General features: G+C 39.1%; 1 protein-coding gene across 5 annotated transcripts in view; it reads left to right on the top strand.

Annotated features, from left to right (window-relative positions):
* SEC16B (SEC16 homolog B, endoplasmic reticulum export factor) overlaps window positions 1-22,084 on the top strand; it is a 58,108-nt gene that overhangs the window by 19,168 nt on the left and 16,856 nt on the right. For all 5 annotated transcript variants that reach the window (XR_015793462.1, XM_025168460.2, XM_088128450.1 and 2 more), the window contains 6 exons: window positions 656-773; window positions 1,282-1,393; window positions 7,828-7,933; window positions 9,051-9,191; window positions 14,407-14,520; window positions 21,270-21,339. Coding sequence is in view for 4 of the 5 variants with exons in the window: in XM_025168460.2 (XP_025024228.1) it covers window positions 656-773; window positions 1,282-1,393; window positions 7,828-7,933; window positions 9,051-9,191; window positions 14,407-14,520; window positions 21,270-21,339 (661 nt within the window). In the remaining variant the exon portion in view is untranslated. The remainder of the gene's footprint in view (window positions 1-655; window positions 774-1,281; window positions 1,394-7,827; window positions 7,934-9,050; window positions 9,192-14,406; window positions 14,521-21,269; window positions 21,340-22,084) is intronic.

Genomic DNA, 22,084 nt, shown 5'->3' with positions numbered 1-22,084 from the left:
ACTGAGAAAAGTTCCATTAAGTCAAAAAGTTAACCACTGTTTCATGGGAGGCAATAATGGGGCTAGAAACACTGGCATACTTCAGAAGCCAAAATGTCCTGAAAGTTAACCCCAGGTCAGCCTCCCCCCAGTCTGTGAGGTGACTGACTCATTAGTGTTGGAGTAAGACTGAAGAAACCCAGATTCAAGTTCCTCCTTAATCATGAAGCTTGCTGGGTCACTTTGAAGCAGTCTCTTTCTCTTAGCCCAATGTACCTTACTAGGCTACTGTTGTGGGGATAAAATGAAGGAAGACCTCATTCATGTAAGCTGCCTTGAAGAAAAGCTGGGCAAATAAACTCTGCCAACTGCGTTTTGGCTACATGCTGGCTGGGCATTTTGGGAGTTGTAATGCCAGCACTGGCACTTGGTGAAGGTTGCCTTAAGGATTACATATTTTCTTCCTACTTCAAGAGCAGATACCCACTGTGCTTTGTTTAATGTTGTTTTGCTAAATTCATGAACCAAAGTGACACACCACAAAAAATATCTGGTTTGCTTCCTAAACATTTGGAGCATTTTTCCTGGATCTTATGCCAGACAGAGGAGGTGAAGTTGAGTAAATGGTGATGTTTTATCTCCTTTGTGCTCTGTATTTTCCCTTTTTCGACTATAGTGCTGTGGAGATGACAAGTGGGGTGACTGGAGGCCACACCTGGCTGTCATGCTGTCTAATCAAGTAGGAGACCTGGGCCTGAATTCCAGAGCCATCATCACCATGGGAGACACCTTGGGTGAGGAAATTCACACACATCAGAGAGAGAGAGAAGGGGAATGATCCCCAATTCTTATGCTAAAGGAGCTGTGTCTGCTTTCCATGGTGCTCCAGCTGCATACAAATAGAGGAATCACTTAAAAAGGGAAGGCCACATGGGAAGAACCATGGAAATGGCATCCCTCTGCCAAACCTTTGGTCCTGGCATTATCTTCTCATGTAATTCCCCCGTCTTATCATCTTTCTCCACTGCTGCTTGAAAAAGCAACGACAATATGAGAAGCTATGAGTGTGGGTGGCAATCACAAAAGAGCTAGAACTTTTGTTGTACTTAACTATATAAAAATGGCAAATTGTTATAATGTCCATGCAGGTGCATTTTAATGCTACGAAAAGATTGCAGTTTCCCCCAATGAATCTCCTCCTCCCTTCTCATAAGACTTCCTTTTCCTGAAAAGAATCATAATGCATTTTGTGTTCTCTTATGTTCTTCCCATAATTTCATGTATGCCTTTTTATTTACTCAGCTGGGAAAGGGTTAATAGAAGCTGCTCACTTCTGCTACCTGATGGCAAATGTGCCTTTTGGCCACTATCGAGTTCAAACAGATTACATGGTGTTGCTGGGAAGTAGTCAGAGGTGAGTGAACCAGAAATAGAAGTTCCCACTTAATTAAAAATATTTAATTTACACTTTTCTTTCCCAAACTGGGGCTTATCATTTGTGTTAAGACTTCCAGAATTCCCATGAGCAGCATAAGTACTGTCACCAAGTTGGAGAAGACTGGGATATTATCCACCAATATTGTAATGGTGCTATAAGATAAGACAGCATTTCCTCCTATTTCTTTCTTCTTTTTTTTTGTAATAATTTTATTAAAGTTTATAAATACAAAGTTATAAATTTAATACAAACTAAGAAGAATAGAAAAAATAAAAAGGAGAAAATAAAAGGTGCAGAGGAAAAGGAAAATATAATAAAAAAGAAAAAAAAAGAAGTGACTCCCCCTTCCCTCCAGACAAGTATAAACAACTTCAGTAACTTAACTCCTTCTCTAATATTTCAGTAAAAAAACCCTTTCCATATTCCTTATCAATAAACAAAAAGTCCATTAAGAGCTACCAGAAATAATAACATATATTTTCACCTTAATCAAATAAATTCATTTTATATTCCAACTTATCACTTATTCTAAAAAATAAAGCAAAAGAAATCTCTCCCCATATCTTATCTGTTATCTATAAACAAATCTTTAAAGCCTCATCATTCAGTCTTAGTAAAAAAAAAAATTCCATTAAGACCTAACAGAACCACAACATATATATTTTAATCCTGATCGAATAAATCCACTTTATATTCCTTCCGTTTACTTTTAAAAAGGTTGATCTTTAATCCTTTCAATTAATGTCCCACAAGTTGATTTCATTTCCTCTTTGTTTCCTCTCAGAAATTCCTTCATTAGTTTAACACGACTCTTTTGTAAATCCAAGGTAAGAAAGCTATCCAAGTCACTCTTCTGATTTATTATTTATTTTGTTTTTTTTTTAATCTGCGCTCAGTCATTACTGACTCTGCAGTGACTGCTTGGATGAGTCCTTGCAGTTTTCAAGGCAAGTGTTTCGGAAGTGGTTTGCCAGAGCCTCCTTCCTAGAGCAGAGCCCAGCTGGCGCGCGCAGGAGGCGGGGTTTCCGTTGCTTCGCGCCCTTTTCGGGCGAGCACGGTTTTCGCGTTTTACCGGCAACTGCTCCCGACTCCTTTCTAAGGCGCCGCCAGCATTTTTCCTCCCACTGGAGTGAAAGTACCCATTTATCTACTCACGTGAGTTTTCGACCTGTTGGGTTGACAGGAACTGGGGAGGAAACAGGAGCTCACCCTTTTTAACGTGAAGGCTGGACTCGAACCGCTGAAGCGTCAGCCATTTCTGGCTGGCAACTTTGTATGTCCCCTTTTAATTGTTAAGACATCAGCTGGTTTCATTTGTAAATCCAATGTGGCATCTTTTTCCATATCACTCTCATAGTCTGGCATTTTAAAGTCCATTTTCAGATCCACACTGAAATCACCCTCAGTCTCTGTTTTGTCCAGTAAAATCTGTTCCTCTTTTATAGCCTCTGTTAAATCCATTTTTATAGTGGCAGACAATCTTAAGACTGATTTCTGGGTACACTGTTCCCAAATATCATTTATTTCTTCCAAAGTGAAATAGTATTGCTCCATTGTATTAATAGGTCTCTTCTCCTATAATTGTAATCTTTTGTTCTCTCTAGTCCCCTCTAGTCAACCTTCAGAGTCTCCTTTTATCACATGTTTATTTTCCAATCAACAAAACGGGAGGATTTCTTACAGTTAATTTCAAAATCTTCCTATATATTTTTATAAAATTTTAAACAATCCACAGGAAATATTATTTCAAGTCCATCTGGCCCCTTAACTTTCCAGAATCAACATTCTAGTCCCCCTTTTGCTGTTTTTCAAAAGTAAAAATGTTTCTTTTTAATCCTTAAACTTACATGAAACTTCTTTCATCATGGATAGAAGGAAACTCTCCTGGCATAATAAAACTTGCCCTGAAGATTCTTAACATCCCAAAAGTCAATAACAAGCAATTTCCTAAGGTGATTAAAAGAGGAAGTGGGCAAACCCAGTGTACATTTGAAGGCACCGAGCTGTGGCTTAGGCAAGATGATTCTCCTCCTGGCTCCCAGGGCTCTAAAAGCCGCCACAGACCACTATTTTATAATCTCTTTGTGGGGAGCCTTTGTATGGAGCAAACTTGTGGGCGATCCTGGTCCTCTCCTTAATCTGGAAGGAATTCCAATGAGCCAATCCATTCACTGGCTCCTCTTTCTGCTGTGGCCCTTGGCTCTACTCTCCGCAGAGTCGTCTTCAGTCTGTCATTGCTTCCACAGAAGTCCCCATTTCCTTCTATTTCTGAGGTGGTATGAGATGATATTTGAGAATGGGAGGATAAGTGGACTTGCCTGAGCTCATGTAGTGGAAGTTAGAACTACATTTAGGACTTGCTATTGTGCCTTCAACAATAGCTTGTACAAATCAGCAAAGGAAGCTAGCCATGGGAAGGGAATAAATAATATCATTTGCTAATAGATGTATATCAGGTTGCAGGCTGGTTGAAAATTTGGTACCATATCTCATAATCATTCTACTGGACCAGCTTCTTCTCCAGATACCACAGTTATAAATGTTTGCAGTGGAACACTGATTTTTTCCTGCATGATGACAAATTTTGTTAGAACATTCATTCTAAAATAGGGACAGCAGTTATACTTACACATAGATCTATATATATTATTTCCTGAAATGTTGCTCCAAGATGTTTTAGAATGTTTATACTGACTAGAAATAATGGTTTTTGACGTATATGGAAGAGATACCTGCTGTGATATAGAATGCTGCTAACTCGTGTCCAAGCTAACTAGATAATGCTATTATAGTTCTACATCAGCCTTCCTCAATCTGCTGCCTTCCAAAAGTGTTGTCAGCATCATCATCATCTTCATTATTTATCCGATTTGTATTCTACCTTGGAGGCACTCAAGGCATTTGGGATTTTAGCTCTCAAAATCTTCCGCAGACATGACTGTTGCCTCAGTTAATGAAAAATTATTGAAGTCCCACAGCATAGAGGACAGCAGTTAGGAAAAGCTGCAGTGTTCTCGACTGTCCACACTATATTGGACATCTTGGACCTAAGCCCAGATTTGCAAGATTTTTCTTTCATCTGAGCCTGAGAGATACTATTTTTTTAATCAGTCAGCCATACTTATTTTGATCAAGGATCAGATTATATAGAATAATCAAGTTAAAAAAAGCATCATTTAAAAATGTCAAAGAGAAATATAGGATTACAGGCAGTCCTTGACTTATGAGCACAACTGGGACTGAAACTTCCATCACTAAGCGATGTGGTCGTTAAGTGAATCGTGCCTGATTTTACGTCCTTTTTTGCCATGGTCGTTAAGTGAATCACTCTGGTTATTAAGCAAATCTGGGTTCCCCCATTGACTTTGTCAGAAGCCCCCCTAGGAAGGTTGCAAATGGTGATCATGTGACCCCAGGACACTGTAACCTGGGGTCACATGATCTGTAAATACATGCCAGTTGCCAAGCACTTGAATTTTGATCATGTGACCACGGGGACACTACAATGATCATAAGCGTGAGGACAGGTCGTAAGTCACTTTTTTCAGCACTGTTGTAACTTCGGTCGTTAAATGAATGGTCATAAGTCGGGGACTACCTGTATACACTGATAAGGAATAACATAAGCTGAGTTTGTTTCAATAAATTCTGGTGCAATACAACGGTGAGTGAGAGGAATTTTGCATCTCTCCTTGTGGTGTCAGCTTGCTGGTCCAATAGAAAGGGATGAATAAAATCCTCTTCTGTCCTACCAGATCTGCCAAACAGAAGGGGAACTATAAAGTCAGAATGTGGAATCCTATAGAAAAGGCATCATAGAAGAACATGGGCTAGGGACTCAATTTCTGGAAGTTCACATAGAGATACTGGCTGTGAAATGGTAAAGATTTTTTTTTTTTTAAAATTAGCCCTCTAGTGAAGCCATGTCTCTTATTTCCACTATTACATTCTGTAAACCAGACCAAAGTGGATCCCTTTGGATTAGGGAGTAGACCCAAAATGAAAATTTAAAGAAAACATTGGAACTGGGCAATTTTGCAAAATTGGAAATTCTGATTTTGATATCAATATTTGAATTTAGCCTGTGATAACTTTAGAAGTACATCTACTAAATTTAATGGGATTTACTTCTGAATTACAGTAGAGTCTCGTTTAACCGACCTTCGCTTATCCAACATTCCGTCTTATCCGACGCCCCTAAAAAAAACACAACACGCATAAATCGGCAATGAGAAAAGTGTGCCACTTGTTTGCAAGCGTGAGTGTACTCTTTCTTGTTGCTCCTGACGGTGCGGCGCCGCAACGCAAAAATCGATTGCAACGGGCGCAGTGGATCGGGTTTTTTTTAACCGCACTCAATCGTTACTGTGTGTTATCCGACATTTTCGCTTATCCGATGTTCTGCTGGCCCGTTTATGTCGGATAAGCGAGAGTCTACTGTACTTTCATAAAATCAGATTATAAATAAAAGGTTAATAAAACAAAGCAGAGCTCTTGCTTTCAGTAGCCATAAACTGGAATGACAGAGCACTGGAGAGAAAATATAGTTTTATTTCAAATAATAAATGTGAGCTAATCATCTAAAAACAGCATATCCTGTATATTGGAATGTAGAAATATAATTTATGTATTTCCTCTCCCATGCTCCTAGCCCTCATTTTGTTGCTATATAAAGTATGTTCTACAGTCTACCATAAGATAGCAATCATTCTGTGAAATACGTGATTCACCAGTCACTGATTTCACTAGCATTCAGTGTGGATGTCAAATGCTGATGAGAAGCTCAAGTATTTGGCAGACCAGGGAATATTTCCCATCAAAAATAATGCACCATTAAGGAGAATTTTGTGGGCAAATTAATTTTAGCTCTAATGAGGAGAGAACCGTATTTGGTATTCTGCGTAGGCACATGTAAGTGATTCTCTAACTGATGAGACAGGTAGAGATCTGAACTTCAGTGTACCAAAGTGCCCTATTGAAGGTAGCTTCCGGTAAGATAAGGCATACTCACTGTGACTGATACAGTCATTCACCTTAAGAGGCAACGTTAAGGTTAAAAATCCAATTTACAGAGCCAACAGTTCCACTTATACTAATAGTGCTTTGGCCAGATAATAACGAAAAGTGTTTAATGATTCATTTCACCTTTACGCTGTTTGTGCCTTATTAGTATGACAAAGCCGAACACACCTGGCATCTTCAAGCAACGCACGTAACCAGTTCTTGGGAGCTCCTTAAAGTAATTCCTGTGGAATCACATGTGTTTAGAAATCTAGTCTTAGGTGAAACCAGATTTTCTGCTTACTGCTCTTGTAGTTAACAATGAAGCATCTGAAGGCAACGCTTGTTATTTCTTTTTCCTCCATTTTTCCATTTAAGGCAACCTCTCCCTTTCTTAGGTTTTCCTGTTCTTAAGCACAACTTCCCCTGAAAGAAGTTAAGAAAAGCAACAGCTCCACCTAGGAGGAGAGAAACAACCTCAGTTTATCTTTCCAGTGCATATTATAAATGAACTCTTAGGCACTCGGAACAAAACCATGGAGACTGTTGGTCTATAAATACATCCCTCTGGGAAGCTGTAGCTATTTGCTGAATGGAAGCTTAACAGGAACTGGTGGGCAGCAAATCCTATGGGGGGAGACGGCGGCTCACCACAACCAAGTGCTGTTAATTACGCAATAAGTGTCCTCCTTCTCCCTGTTTCATGGTAATCATGGGACTGAGGTCTTCCAAATTTTGTTATTTCTACCTTTCTTAATATTTCAGGATAGCTGCATTCTCGCAAGGGAGGCTAGTCCCCATTTCATGAAGCAGACACAAAGGATAGGAAGGTTTTCAATTAACACCGACTCAAAATGCTGCATTTAGTTGAAGCATTTATATACTGCATTGTCTTTCATTACTTCAATGCCAGGATGACTTAATAAAATAAAAAAAATAATAAAAAAACCTCAAGTAATGCATTTCTTCCATGTTGTTGAATGAAGAGGAATAGAGAAGAAAAATCAAACACTGCTAGCAGTCCTAACAGCAAGCACATTTCTGTCATGAGCACTTTTAAAGTGTCTTAATTATGGTGCATAAAATCATCAGGGAAGAAACATTAAAGATAGACTCCCATTTTTAGAATGAGATCTACCTTTTATTTAGCATAATAGACATTATTTGCCATTTTCTTTAATATTTTGAAAAATATCCAGTAATGACATTTTGGTAATACTTCAGTGAAGCTTAATTGCCCATCAGTTTCTAAATTGGTTAAACAATCACCTACCATTTAGACTGCCAGCATCTCTAATTTTATCCTCCAACTTCTGTGGAAGGCAGAATTTGATGGAAAGAACAAATTGGGTGCTAAGGATGAAATTGGATTGAGGATCAAAAAAACTTGATCTGTTTTTTTCTTTCAGCCAGACGTTTTCCCAGTTTGCAAGGACAGAGTGTATTCACAGAACGGAGATCCTTGAATACTGTCGGTTGCTGGGGTGTTCCCAAGCTTTCATCCCTTCATTCCAGGTAGTAACAAGCTGATTAAGAAAGGCCAAATTTTCAGAGTCCTACCTGTATATAATGAAAATATTTCCTGGGGTGAGGGCCTCTTGTTTTGTTTAGCCAGCTTCCATGATCTGCAAATGGAAGGAGGCAACCATTTGAACCACTTCAAGGTTAGTAAAGCTTCTGCTAGAGTCAGGGGAAGGGATACAGCGCAGTTCAGTGTATCCCATCTTTTTACAATAAGGAGAAAGGAGTAAGATGCTGTAAAGGGAGAAGCACTGAAAGCAAATAACAGTTTTCTTCTGACTCCTGATACCAAAGGGGATCCCCAAGCCCCACCTCTTCTGGTGATGCCCTCACTGCCAGAAGATATATATTTTAAAAGCGCAGCTGCAAAATGCTTGCCTATCTCTGCTTTATGAAGACTTATTTAAAGCCATTTTGAAGGCTGTAGTCTTGCATGGAGAATCTGAGGTAGTTCCACTGGGGTATGTATGCTTTATGTAGTCACCTCTGCCAAATTTTCTAAGCCAAGTTGTGTAGGCAATTTACTTTCTAAGTGATCCCATGCATAGCATGGTAAGTTACCAGGTAATAAATGTAAAAAATCCATTATTGCCATCTACGTTGCCACGCAACTCCAAGGAGTATCTACACATATTTACTAACTGGTTTTAAAGCATTGTAGTCTGTACTTAGGAATTTTTATAGCTGGAATTAATTATCTTCAATTGAGAAATAAGTTGAATAATATACAATATTATATACAATATACAATAACATTTGTATATTATTTTTGACTACTGAAACTCTTTCATGTACATGAGCTCAGTGATTTGTTCATCAAGCTTATTAAGGAAGATAATATTGTTTACAGGAATTTCTTGGTCACTACTTTCTCTCTGCCATTTGACCATAGTAGCTAACCCAGTATTTTAAGACAAGTGTTCATACAAACAAGGACAGATTGGCTACAATACTGAGAATAATTCTAGTATATAAGTATTCATTCATTCATTCATTCATTCATTCATTCATTCATTCATTCATTCATTCATTCATTCATTCATTCATATAGCCGCCCATCTCAGACCAGTGATTCTCTTGCACCCATATTCTCCCTAATTCTCTTTCATAGGTATATAAACTGATTTATGCATCTCGCCTGGCGGACTATGGTCTCACTGCCCAGGCCTTACATTATTGTGAAGGGGCTGGAATGGCACTTCTTGCCCAGAATCAGAACATTTATCCTGTCCTCCTAGAGCAAGTTATCAAGGTGGGTCTCTGGTTAGGGATGCCAACAAGAATTGGGTTTATCTCTTAAAGCTATAATTCTACATTTACTTAGAATATGTGTTGGAATTTTACATTGCAGGAAATTTCACATACCTTTCATAATGCTGTTGTGTTAGTGTTTTTGTGTTGTGGAAAGAGTTGGGAGAAACCAACTTGCATGTCAAACCACAATGCAGATTTCTGTGGCTAATACATGAAAGATTAAAGGGAGGGGCATGATGCAAAATAAACTGTGTAAGATATTAAATGTGTACTTAGCATTGTGTATAGCAGCTTCCTGGGGCTCCAATCAGGACTGGATTGCAGCATATGAGAAGGGTTATTATAATTATTTTCCTCCAAATCACAGTTGTAATAAAAATCACCCTTTCATGCAGTTATGATTGGTACAGATTGGAAACCTGGTGCCAAAGGACAGTTCACTCCAATGCCAAATAGCAAATGGAGGAATTTCATCTTTAATAGTGGCATAGAGGGTAAAGGATTAAAATTTTCCTAATCCATAAGCATTAGAACCCTGATTGCTATTTACAGCAGCAACAATAACTTCAAATATTACTGCATTGGCAAAGCAAGATCTTTCCTTTATGTAAGACTCTTGTGTATGATATGTCGCCTCTTATGACAAGAGAGACAAATATTTTCAGAAGCAAACTACCCACTTCCAGGTCCTCTTAAGCTAAAGCACAACAGGAATAATTTATAAATGTGTCCCTATGTTCACAATAGAGTTTCCTTTCTGAATACAACAACCCATTTTGTACAATATGAACAACCAAAGCATCCACTCTCCCAAACATCTAACTGAGCCTACAGTACAGAATGGCTGGGTCTTTTGTGCACCAGCCATATTTACATTTTTTCTTACTACCATGCTCTGAGATTGTCTCTTCCTGTTTCCTTCCCTCTTCCTCCCATTTTTTAATTTTTAACAGAGCAGGAAATAATGTCTGCAAAGGCTTTGCTGGGGTTGGCAACACTGTGAACAGGTTTGGGAGAATGTACCCATTCCCACCTATTTCTGATCATTTTCCATCCATCAATGTGGTGAGGGGAGGGGAATTGGAATGGCCACAGAGACGTAGCTTCTAGAAGCCCCATTTTCTTGGACTTCTCTAGAACTTTGCCTCAGTCATGGACATTAGAGGGGAAATTAATCTTGAAATAAATTCAGACAAATGGGGAGGATGAGTGAGTTTACCACCAAACAAAACTGGATCTCTTTGAGGTTGAGTCTAACCCTGCAGGGTTAATTAACTAGACATGAACTCTGTTTTGGAGTCACCATGACATAGTTACAGTATTCCCCCTCCCCGCAAACCATGTCAAGCATGTCAAGTAAATAGTAGGAATGACTTTCAGCTCCTGGAATTTCAGGAAGACTGAAATGCTTCTCCCATTTATTTTCTAACAATGAGGCAGTCCCAGCAATGTGCACAGGGAGGAATTAAGTAGGCATGTACAAGCTCGTAAAGAAAGGGTGTTGATCGTGATGCTGCAACTACCTTCTTCCTTATTTTGATCCCTCCCTGCTGGAAGCTGCTGGATTGTCCATTATGATTATAGGAGTGAAGAAAGCAACTTGATTTGGATGCCTCTCTGAATGAACACCTGATTTTTGCCCACAATTCTTAAGCCAGAAAATTGTACGTGATTACAGGTTTATTCTTTGAAACTCCTTTAGTAGAAGTGTAATATGCTCAAACAACCAGCTGCTATATTCTGAATCAGCTGAAATTCTCCCAGTCTTCAAGGGCAAACCATTTCAATAATCTGTCTTAGAGGTTACCATGACATATGTCAAAATGGCCAAATCATTATTTTTGAAATCACAAATGGGGGCTTATTCACTTGAATAGAGATGGATAAGATTTTGTCAGTCCAGGGCAAAGCCTCTGCCTTCCCCTAACAATTGATTCCAATTCATATTCCAGTTTAAAAGAAATGACTCCTCTCCCCATATAGTAGCACAAATTACAGAAAATTATTTTGTATATCTCAGATAGTTATGAGTCAACCTGTTTTGTCTACTGTTTCATCTGATGATCATCATGTTTTGCTTCATTTGTGTTTCCTTCACATTAACACATTAACATGAATGGCTGTAGGCCCTTTGGTCTGAGAAGCATCTTTGACATGTATCAGGAAATGCACCTCTCAAGAGGAGCAGCTGGCATGAATAATCTGCTCATAGGAATCAGATTTGGAGGTGATGGTTCCAAATGTGATGTGTATTCTAGTGTAGAAAAGGACAGAATGATATCTGGAGGGAAAAGTCTCCATTGATCAGACTGGTTTCTGCATTGCAAAAGTTGTCCAAGAGCTAAAGGAACTTTGGGTCCAAGCCTTCCTCTCTCTGTTTTTATCTTTACAGGAGGTGGGGGGAACAGATGAACAGGCAGCATTTGCAAGAGTAGCAGAGTAAAATGTGGCATATAGCTGTCTTAGAGAACATATTGCAAATTTCCTCAGTGTGAGACCCTTGAATGCCTGGCTACTTTAGAGATCTGTACCAGCTGTATTCCTACAACAGTCGGAAACTACCTGGCCTGGTTCCCCACAATAGCTCTCATTCTGAGGAAAGCTTCCATAGAGGAGGTCATTGGCCCCATTTGGTTGGGTGTGTCTATGGCTGGCACAAGAGCTGTTGGTGGCTGTTAGTTTCTTCTGAGAGAAACTGGGGAGAAAGCCTACAATTTTCAGCCTGCCCGGACTGCCTCCTGAGGCAAGGGCCTCACCCTGCCTCATGAAAGGACTAGTGCTGCCCTGCGTACAACAAATCATTGCATTATATGTTTTTGTAAGAACTGGGTGAAGGGTTTGGTGCAGTGAACTGTCACATTAGAGCATTCAAACAAATGGTCCAACCTAATTAATCTTCATAACAAAAAACTGTGTTTATAGCCATTTTCATAAGAGAAAATATCTTGCTACGTTACTACAATTAATATTAAGTGCAGGAATATGAATGCAGCTCCCTGCCCGTTTTGTTCATTCCTATACATAATGTCTGTAAGATCTGTTATGTATGACACATTTTCCTCCTTTGGATTGTTCAAGATATAAAAAAATGCTGTGCTGAACTCTGCCCCATGTTTGGGAAAGTCTTTACTCTCTCCCAATGAGGGACAATGTTTGTATGCCTCTTTCAGAGAGATTAAAAGATCTAAAAAGAAAAAAAAAACCTCTCAGAAAGAGAGGTTGCAGGAAGTGGCTGAGAGGTTGTTCCATCTTTCTTTTGTTTACTCTAAAAATGCCAATGTGCCTGCTTGTGGCATGCACCCCAGGCTCTTATTCTCCATACAGCTACTTGCTTACCGCCTCAGAATTAAAACTGTAGCTGTGAGAAGGAAGGGCGTCCTGCGTGCCCTGTGAGCAAGCAGAGCGAGGGAGAAAGTTCTCCACCACCTCCAGCATGGAAGGAAGGAAGGGGAACTTTTCTCCCCTTCCTTTAGACTTTCTAAAGAGATTATCTAAATCAGTTCTTATCCCTCCTCCTTTTATTTCATTTTTTAAAAAAAAAAAATTAACACACAGGGCAAATTGAAAGGGGAATAAACCATTAGGCAAAATCCTAAAGCAAACAGATCTCAGATGAGGGTGAGACCAATGCAAAGGCTGCTGTGGTGACAAAAACTTCAGGCACCAGTGTGAAAAAATCCAAACGTTAGAAAAAAAAAAAATCCAAACAGTAGCATAATATCTCAGAACCATTTAAAAAGGAGAAAGCAGCGATCTGTTTTTTACCCTGGTGAGATATTAAACTCAAAAAACAGGACAAAAGAGAAAGATGTTTTTAAGAGTAGTAATGGAGATGGTGGGAGATTCATCTTCAATATGCAGCCTTATTAAGCTGAGAACCCAGGAAGCTCTTTTCAGGCAATTTAAATTAATTTGTGCCAAAGATACATATTAAGGCATACTGTGACAAAGCAACATGGCTGAGCACTCTTTGGAAATATAAAAGATGCCAGTTATTAAGATCTGTTTCCATCACTAATTAGAACATACGACTCCTTGCAAAGCAGAAAGCAGAAGGAGAGAACAGTATTCGTTTTTATTAGCAAAGCTTGATATTAATTTTAGATGATACTAAAAGCAAAATGAGCTGGCATTACTTATGACACATTAATTTCTTTTTTAGACAAATTTTTTAGGGGCAGAGAGGGCAACTTGTAATCCCTGAGTCCCTTTTGTATGTCCATAGAGTCCCCTTTGACCATGCTCACTGGAAACTAAAGGCACAGTTTCCTGTTGTGTTAATGCAAAACAGATGAAAACAGAAATTTAAGCCTTAAACTGCATATCCATAAGACCCTCAAAGATCCCTCCAAACCCAGCCCTGCCCACCTGTATAATGTGACGTTGCAGTCTCAGCCTCTTAAAAATGTAATCCCTGGCTTGAGGTCATCTTCCAGTTCTGTTTTCTGGATGGTTAAATTTAGTATTTTCCAAAAATGGTAACTCACACAAGCAATCATGATGATCTGTTAGAAAATAAGCCAGGTTGCAACTGTAAGAAAGTATTAAGATCGGCTCAGAGGCTATGTGTGTGCTACGTGGCAGATGCAGATATCTGCTCTCCCAGTCAATTGTCTCACGTTCTTGCATCAGCAGCACATGATCTGGGTTGACAGGGTCAGCTATGCAATAGCCATTTTTTCAGACCTGCCTCCCACCACATAACATTTCCTCTCTTTTTTAAAACAAAAGTCAAAGAAAATCAGTATGGTAGTGATGCAATCAGATGGGTGTCCTGGTATATAGGAGTCAGGAAAGCCTTCTCTCCTTCCATTTTCTACTTTCTCCACCCCATGCCTTTGATGAGCAAAAAAAAAGAAAAAAAAGAAAGGAAAAAAAAGGAAAGGAAAGGAAAGGAAAAAAAAGGAAACAAAGTGTCTAGAAATGTCCAGTTTTTGTGGATCCTCCATAAGTGCATCTCTTTGTATAATGTGATTGAGCATGTGTGTGTGTGATTATTTCAAGTTTTAATATTTAACTCTTGGTTTTATATTATCAGAAGAACAGTTCTCCTAAAGGCAATGCAAGGTCTATAGAGTGAAAGACTGTTGCTAGAGTCTCTTCTTCCCACAATTTATTTGCTTCCTTAAAAAAAAAAAAACCTTTGCCACATGATTTAAAAAGCTTCTACTTGCTTGGTGACAAATTCTTCTCTCTTCTTTCCAATGGAACAGCTGGCAGAACGATTGAAGTTCTCTGACCCACGGCTCCTGGAGAAGGCAGAATATGAGATGGATTTGGAACCAGATTGGCTCATTGAACTTAGAGCCCGGTATCAACAATGGGAGGTAAGAATTATGGGATAATGTGCTCTTGCAGATGGATTGATCTGTGATTTTGTGGTTCTGGCCACTCAGATTGAATTGAATGATGCGATATCAACGTATTATTGGATTTGATTATTTGTATGTTTCCTATTTGATGATCAGTGAAAGTATTCTTATTTTTTTTAAAGACAGGGATGAAAGTTAAGATCTGGGTCTGCCAAATATCTGGACTGGTGCAGCCATTGTGTTTTCTTTATAGGTTTTCTGTTTTCTGTTTATTTGTCATTGAAATAAACTGGGTTTTAAGCTGGGTTGGACTTTAGTATGCTGGAGTGGGCAGACTTTAGGCTTGTGGAATTTAGGTATTGTTTTAATTGAATCCCCACAGCACAGTACCTAGCTGACTGGCTGATTTCAAAAAAACCTAAGTAGGACCAGACCTGATTAATACTTCGATGGGAGGCAGCGAGAAAAATCCCAGGACTGTAGGTTAGAAACTACAGTCAAACTGGCAAATTGCTTTTGTATTGTTGCCAAGAAAACTTCATGGCATTCATGGTTCATTTATGACCCAACTCAAAGGACTGACTTTTTTTCAGTCTTTGTAAGGACTGAAGCTGATGAGGTAGGAACTACTGATTCTCAGGCCAGTCAGAACCATTAAGTAAACATTGAACAAGTGTCCTTCATTCTCAAGGCTAGGAAGAGGATGACCAAATTTCCACTGACTTAAAAAGACAGGAGGAAAAGACTAGAATTTAAACCCTGGAACAGACATATAGTCGATACACAGAAACACAGGCAAACCAGTCTTGATTTCTGTGTTCTAACTTGACTAAAATAAAACAGTTTATCTAGCCACATTGTGTCTCTGAAATTTCTGTAAATAATTTCCTGCTCCTGAATATGAGGTTAGATGTCTGATGAGCTGAGATTTTTCACCCTGTCTGGTGTGAAGTCTAACTATCTTTAAGCTTCTCCAACAGGAATCAGGTATTTTGGTAGTGGTTCAAACTGGCATTGTCAGCCTTACCAGGTAGACCAGACAGGAAACATGACCAGATAAACTAATTCTACTTTATTGTAAAACTACATTAAGAGAATCTTACAAGTCTGAAAGTACAATTCTCCCGTTGTCATCTTGACAGCCCAAGAACCTAGGGAGGGTCCCTTCTGAGCCTCTTGCTCCCCCCACTCTGCAACTGCGGGCTATGCTGTCTTTTATCTGACCATTCCCTAGGCAGCGTCTCTTCATCCATCTCCCAAGGTCTTTCCCATATATCATTACAGGCATGTACCCATGTTATTTTTTATTTTCACTACAACAGAGCTCTGGAGTGAAATGTGATCCTAATTAGTGAATAGGGGAAGGAGGAACCAATTCTTTATATTTGTGGTAAGGAAGAACCCCACGCCAAAAAAACCAGAAGCAGAGATGAGTTGGGGAGATTTCATGTGAAGTCCTGCAATTTGCATGCCTAGCATAGCTATGTTTTTCCTCCCTCAGGTGGATTTGATTTTGACAGGCCTGCCTGGAAACAGGTTCCAGAATGGCTATCAAACAGAATGCAAGAGAAGAGGAAAACTAGATGTCCTCTGTCATTCATACTACGGGGCCCCAGACAGAGCAGATTTTTAAATGTTTGAGCTTTTCTGTTGCTGCTAGGAAGGCAGTTAGTTTCTCTTGAGAAAATTTGATGAACGTTGGGTGCCCAAAAGAAACTGGATCCACGAGACAGCTTGCTTTTACCAGGGGTATAGGTATAGCTTTCTGGATCCAAAGACAAATCTCTCATTGGGGCTGCAAAATCCAGGCAAATACTAGAGATAAAGTTTCTGTATCTCTTTGTTGCCATGTCTATTTGTTGCCTAGATTTGCCTGTTTTCTCTCCCCTTGTTTCATCACCATCAGGAAGAAAGGGAAAGGTGAGAAAAGAAAGAGAGCAGCTAACATTGATAGAGCCTCCAAGGCTCAGGGGTGGCCATGAAGGAGGAGGTAATAGGAGTAGTAGCAATGCTAGCACTTCTTGGACTTCCCCTCTCCCTCCCTCCCTCCCTCCCTCCCTAAATTTCATGTAAATATAAAGGAAAGCTTCCTGGTGGTAAGATATGTAGGATAGTGGAAGGGTCTCCTTATAAAGGTGAAAGTTTTCCATCTCTGGTGGATTTTAAGAAGAGGCTGGACAGCCATCTCTTATGGGCATTTTAATTGGTTTTCCTGCACATTGCAGAGGATTGGACTAGATGATCCCTGTGACCCCTTCCAGCCCCACAATTCACTGATTCCTCTGTGCTGCTCTTCTGGCATGGCTCCAGATGGAGTCTGTGCTTGGGCCATCATGTTTGGGCTGCAAAAATCCAAACTGCACTAGACATGGCAGCAAAGCGATATTGAAAACTCAAATTCTTTGTTGCTCTCTAGTGGTTGTTTGGATTTTTGCAGCCTAGACATGAGAATTCTATCCTACACAATCAGGTTTCTTAAAGGGGTAGAGCAAGGCAGGGTGCCAAGGTGGAGCTGACAGGCCTCCTGTGCCTGAGGACCCAAGACAACTGGTTACTGTGCCTTCCTGGTATTTATACCACTCATTGATATTGACAAACCAAGAATCTTGGTGCTGTTGAGGTGTATTTAAGATGGCTGCATAAGAAAATGGATAAGTTTGAAGACAGCAGAAGTGAAACTACCTGGCTGAGACTAGTTAGTTTTAGGTGTTGTAAACAAGACTTTATTTTTTATTTATTTATTTGTTCAATCTATACAGCTGCCCATTTCACATACGTGACTCTGGGCAGCTCACACAGTTTTCAAGGCTGTCAATGGAACTGCTTTAATCTTAATAAGGGCTGTGCAAATTGAAGAAACTTGGGGCTGTTCCAAAGAAAGATTCTTATAAAGAGAGTGGTGGGAGGTTGCTAAAAGGCACGGCCATCCAAACAAACCTACAGAGGATGGGTGCAAACGTTTTGCCTGGGTACCTCATATAACCTGCCAGCAACTTTTTCTGGCTCCCAAACCTGGGGCCAAACTATTCGTCTTTCTTTTTTTTTAATAAAGGGGCTTGAAAAGGGAATTGTGGGGAGATTTAAAAATGATTCTGGAGGGTTCACCCCTTAAATTCCTTCCTCCCAAACTTTCAGAATCAGTCCTGGAACAGATCACTTTTGCAGTGTGTCACAAGGCTTGATGCATCCCTAAAACTGATGGAAGTTGCCCACTCCTGTTATAGAAGGAAAACAGGCAGAAAGTCCAGTTAGAGAAACTTTATTCCACGATCACAACAATCTGTGGTAGTTTAACTGAAGGGCTTTAGAAGTGCTTGCTGAGAGAAGGGACATGCGCAGGGGCCAGGATGTCATGCTAAAATTGCTGAATGCTAGAAATATAAATGAAGAGGTCACAGCTGCATTCTAGAGGTGAGAGTAGTTGCAAAACCTACTGACACCAATGAGGATTTTTTTTTTTTTTTTTAGAACCAGTTGCAAGCTTGATGATTCTGCCAAATCATGAGAAGTGCCTTGGAGACCAACAGCTGTGCAGTGTGTTTAAAGCTTACATAAGAGCTAATGAAAATAGGTTTTCAGAAGTTGTCTAAAAAAGCTTCTAGAGTGTGCATTGTCTCCAACTGACTACAACATCTCTGGCTGAAATTAGGCTGCCTAGGAGTATTTTATAGTTAGTACTCAGCACAGAGGCAGAAAATGTAAATGGGCAAAGAAGCATCTGTTGAAATAGGCATAGTAAGCTTATGAGGAAAAACAACATAGAGGCTTGCAAGGAAAAAGAAACCATAAAGATTTCTCCAATAAACTACAGCTTAAAGAAAGAGCTCTTCCCTAGGCAGTTCATATAGCCAGAATGATATCAATCTCATTACTGCCAAAATAAAAGCAGAATTGGAAAAGATGGTCCAGTGTGGAGTGACTTAAATGATTGTGACAAACTAGTGCACTCCAAGGAGACTGGCAGAGTTTGCATATACGTAGAGCTCAAAAAAGTGTACAAAGTCATGAAAAGAAAGAAGCATATTCTGCTCAGTTGAAACAACATTCTTCCATGGTTTGCAAAAACTTGGATCTGTCCTCCTTGGTTGATGTTGCCAGCAGATTAGGCCCAGCTTAGGCTAAATTATATCATTTGGCAGAATTTTCTTTAAAAGACCACCATGGGGAATTTTTAGGTGTCTTGGGTTGTTAGGAAAACATCTGTATAGGTAGTCCCCGGGTTAAGAATGCCCGGTTGAAGGACAACCCATAATTAAGAACGGAGCCTATTGTAGCAGAATCCAAGTTAAATACACAATGATTCGAGTTAAATTCACAGTGGTTCAAGTTCATTACACAATACCACTTATACAGTATTATACAATAATACTGTTCCGGCTTACATACAAATTCGACTTAAGGACAGATGTTGGGAATGGAACTCATTCTTAAACTGGGATTACCTGTATTTCTATAGCACCTGAAGGATATTTTGATTTTTAGGGATGGCATCTTAATCTAAAGCCTAACTGACAATGGACTTGACTGAGGCTTCCTAAAGTTCTAGGACCTGTAAAAGCTGCACTTTTCAAATAGAACAAACATAAATACCTCTGATGCTTGAAAGAGCTTACATATCTGGGACATTGCATAAATGAATATGAAATGAGCCCAAATCCAAAGTGGAAGCTATTTTAAGAATAAACTCCTCCACTATCCTTAACTGAGGTAGGGAGATTTGGGGCATGGTGCAGTATCTTGAAAGATTTCTGACTGATGAGTTTACCAAATTAACTTTAAATGAACTGCTCAAAATATAACATTTGACAGATGCAAGATGAAGCTTTCAGAAGTGTCAAGCAACTCTTAACTGAAGCCCTGGCATTGGTATTCTGTAATCTCAACCAACATCTTGTTATTACAATGCCCAACAGTAGCAATTATGGAATAGGAGGAAGAGTTTTCAAGAACTTAAAGGAGAGCTGAACCAATAGCCTCCTCTAAAACATTAACAGATCCAGAAACACGTTATGCCCAAATTGAAAGTATTTTTTCATGGTTGTATGGAATCATTAGACCTATAGACAGACTAGAAGGCATTGGATTTCCCTGATAAATTGCAAATATTTAAATTGGCTTAGGTAACAGTGAGAGCCTTGTCCTCTAGATGATTATAACCCTCATATTGAATATACAGGGGCAGATACTTTATCTTGGCATCTGCTAAAACTTGTGATCCAGATTTACTGAAACTTTCAGAAGAAATTGAGAATTGTTTTTATATTCTTTTATATGTCAATGTGTCTGGATCACTGATTATAATAAAGAACGTAGGTAGGTAGGTATGCATGTATGCATGCAGTGTTTTGAATTGTTTGGAGAAATATAACTTTTTCACATCATAGAGCTGCCATCACCATCTATAAACTGATTGGGAAGAAAAAAAGTGGTCCAAACTGCAAAATGAATTTCTAACCGAGTGTAGAGGGAAGAGGGGATGGCCTTAAAGGAGAGGAGGAAGAGCCTCTACCAAGGCAACAATCAGACAAGCATAGCTCGAGCCCATTCCAAGAAACTAATTTGAGTAAATGTCTCAGACAAGACCCTCCTTAATTCATACAGAGATAAAGTGAGGGAGGGGAGAAATACATTCAATTTATTAAATAAATTGAAAAAATTAAAGCACATTTAGACTTGCAAGATTCAATTACTATATGTACTGTACTGTACTATACTGCATATACACTATACAATAAAAGTAGTCCTGACTTGTATGGCATTGGTTTCTTAGTTTGGTCTACCTTATAGGGCTAACACACACGAAGATCCTTTTTATATATAGTATAGCAGAACACAACTAATTGTGAGTCAACAGCTCTCCATGCCAGTTCCAGTCTTATAAATAAGCCTGCATTTCCCAACAAAATCTATGCATTGTATGCAAACACAAAAACTGTCTACAATTCCACTTTGATAATCATCATGGTGTGCTATTTTATTAGAGTGCCACCCAGGATCTCAAATGTGCATCAAATTAGATGATCAAAATGGAAGATCAGAATAAGCGTTGCAGGAAACAGTGTCATGTGTCTTGATTGATTGATTGATTTCATTTATAAGGTTTATAAACTGCCTTACTCCAGAGGCAGTGGGTGGTGTATGAAGTCAGGAGGAACAGATTAATTTCAAGAAGCAGCAGTCCTTTTATTTTCAGAAGTTTCCAAAAACCTGGTCAAACTAGATAAGTTTGCCAACAGCCCCAAATTCAGAATCTGAATAATACCAAAAGATGTCAACATTCAACCTTTATCATCAGATTCACGTTCCTTGTTTTCAAACACGAAACCCATGACTTGATTCAAAAGCCAATACATTATAGAGATTACTTCATGTAGCTAGGAATAGCAACCATGTATGGGGTAAAATAATCCCCAGGTGCTATTTAGAGCTCTGTTCATTACCTCAGAAATTAGGAAATTGAAATGATTAATGTTGTATGTCTGGTCTTTGGTGCAGTATGTTTTATTTGCTGATGTTTTATTGCTTATCATTTTTCTTTGTATTTAATGTTTTTAACCTGTGTTAGCCACCCGGAGTTGCTTGGCAAGTAGGCAGCCGTATACCTGAAACGAATAAGTAAATAAATAAACAGATAGATCGATATGTTATTCTGACTTGTTCAAACTGGGGGAAGCTGTTTTGTACTTTCCTACCTGGTGCCCCAGAGCTTGCACCATCAGAATTTGGATTTTATGTAACGGGTGTGTCTTCTCTCACATCTAAAGGAGGAAAGAGAGCTTCCCAACACTCCATCTACCCAGCCAGAGGCTGTCAGAGGCAATGGATCAATATCAGGTAAAAGAATGGAAGAACGAATTGTGGCAAGTGTACCTGAAAGGTGTATTCTAAAATGCATCAGATTAAACCAAACTAAACTCTTTCAAGTTTGATTTGAAGCATTTGAGAACTGAGTTGGTTTCAGGTGTACGTGCCACTTGGAAAAGGCGATTAGATTGAAAGTCTTCAGTTGTAAGTGCATACTTATTTGCCTAGGAATGTATCTTATTGAATCAGTGAGCCGTAATGTTTTTATTGAGAGATGGAAGGAAACGTAATGAAATTCACAAGACACTGTATTTTTCTCCTAACTGTAGCTGTACTATGATCCCTCTAGAGCCTTCTAAAAACAGTAGCTATTGGCCATGTTGGTGGGAATGATAAGAATTGTAGCCTAATGCATGGGAGTGTAAAGAAGGTTGCTGAAAATTGCTTTTAAAAAGAGCTAACCTGCTTTTTGGAATCTAATTCTGCTCTCCCTCTTTTCTGCATTTTACAAGTCCTTTAAGAGAGCTCTTTGCTTTTTTAATACATCCATCGGTTTTGCATTCAAGGCACCATACCTGAGAATTATTGGCGGAAGAGAGAATCCTACTTGCAGCCTGATCTTATGCATGTTTTCACGTAATTTAAACCTTTCAGTAGTTATAGTTACAAGTTTTTACATTTGAACCATGAGCCAATCTTCTTTTAAATTAACCATTTAGGGTGTCACTTTTTTTGCCTTAATAAGAGCATTAGTTCCTTGCTTCTTTTCCTGTTC

Source organism: Python bivittatus, unplaced genomic scaffold, assembly GCF_059951505.1.
Source record: "Python bivittatus isolate LINGU-HERP-01145 unplaced genomic scaffold, Pbiv_v1 ctg000700_np1212, whole genome shotgun sequence".
Lineage (NCBI taxonomy): Eukaryota > Metazoa > Chordata > Lepidosauria > Squamata > Pythonidae > Python > Python bivittatus.
The sequence above is the reverse complement of the archived record's forward strand: the minus strand, read 5'-3'. Positions and strand labels throughout refer to the sequence as shown.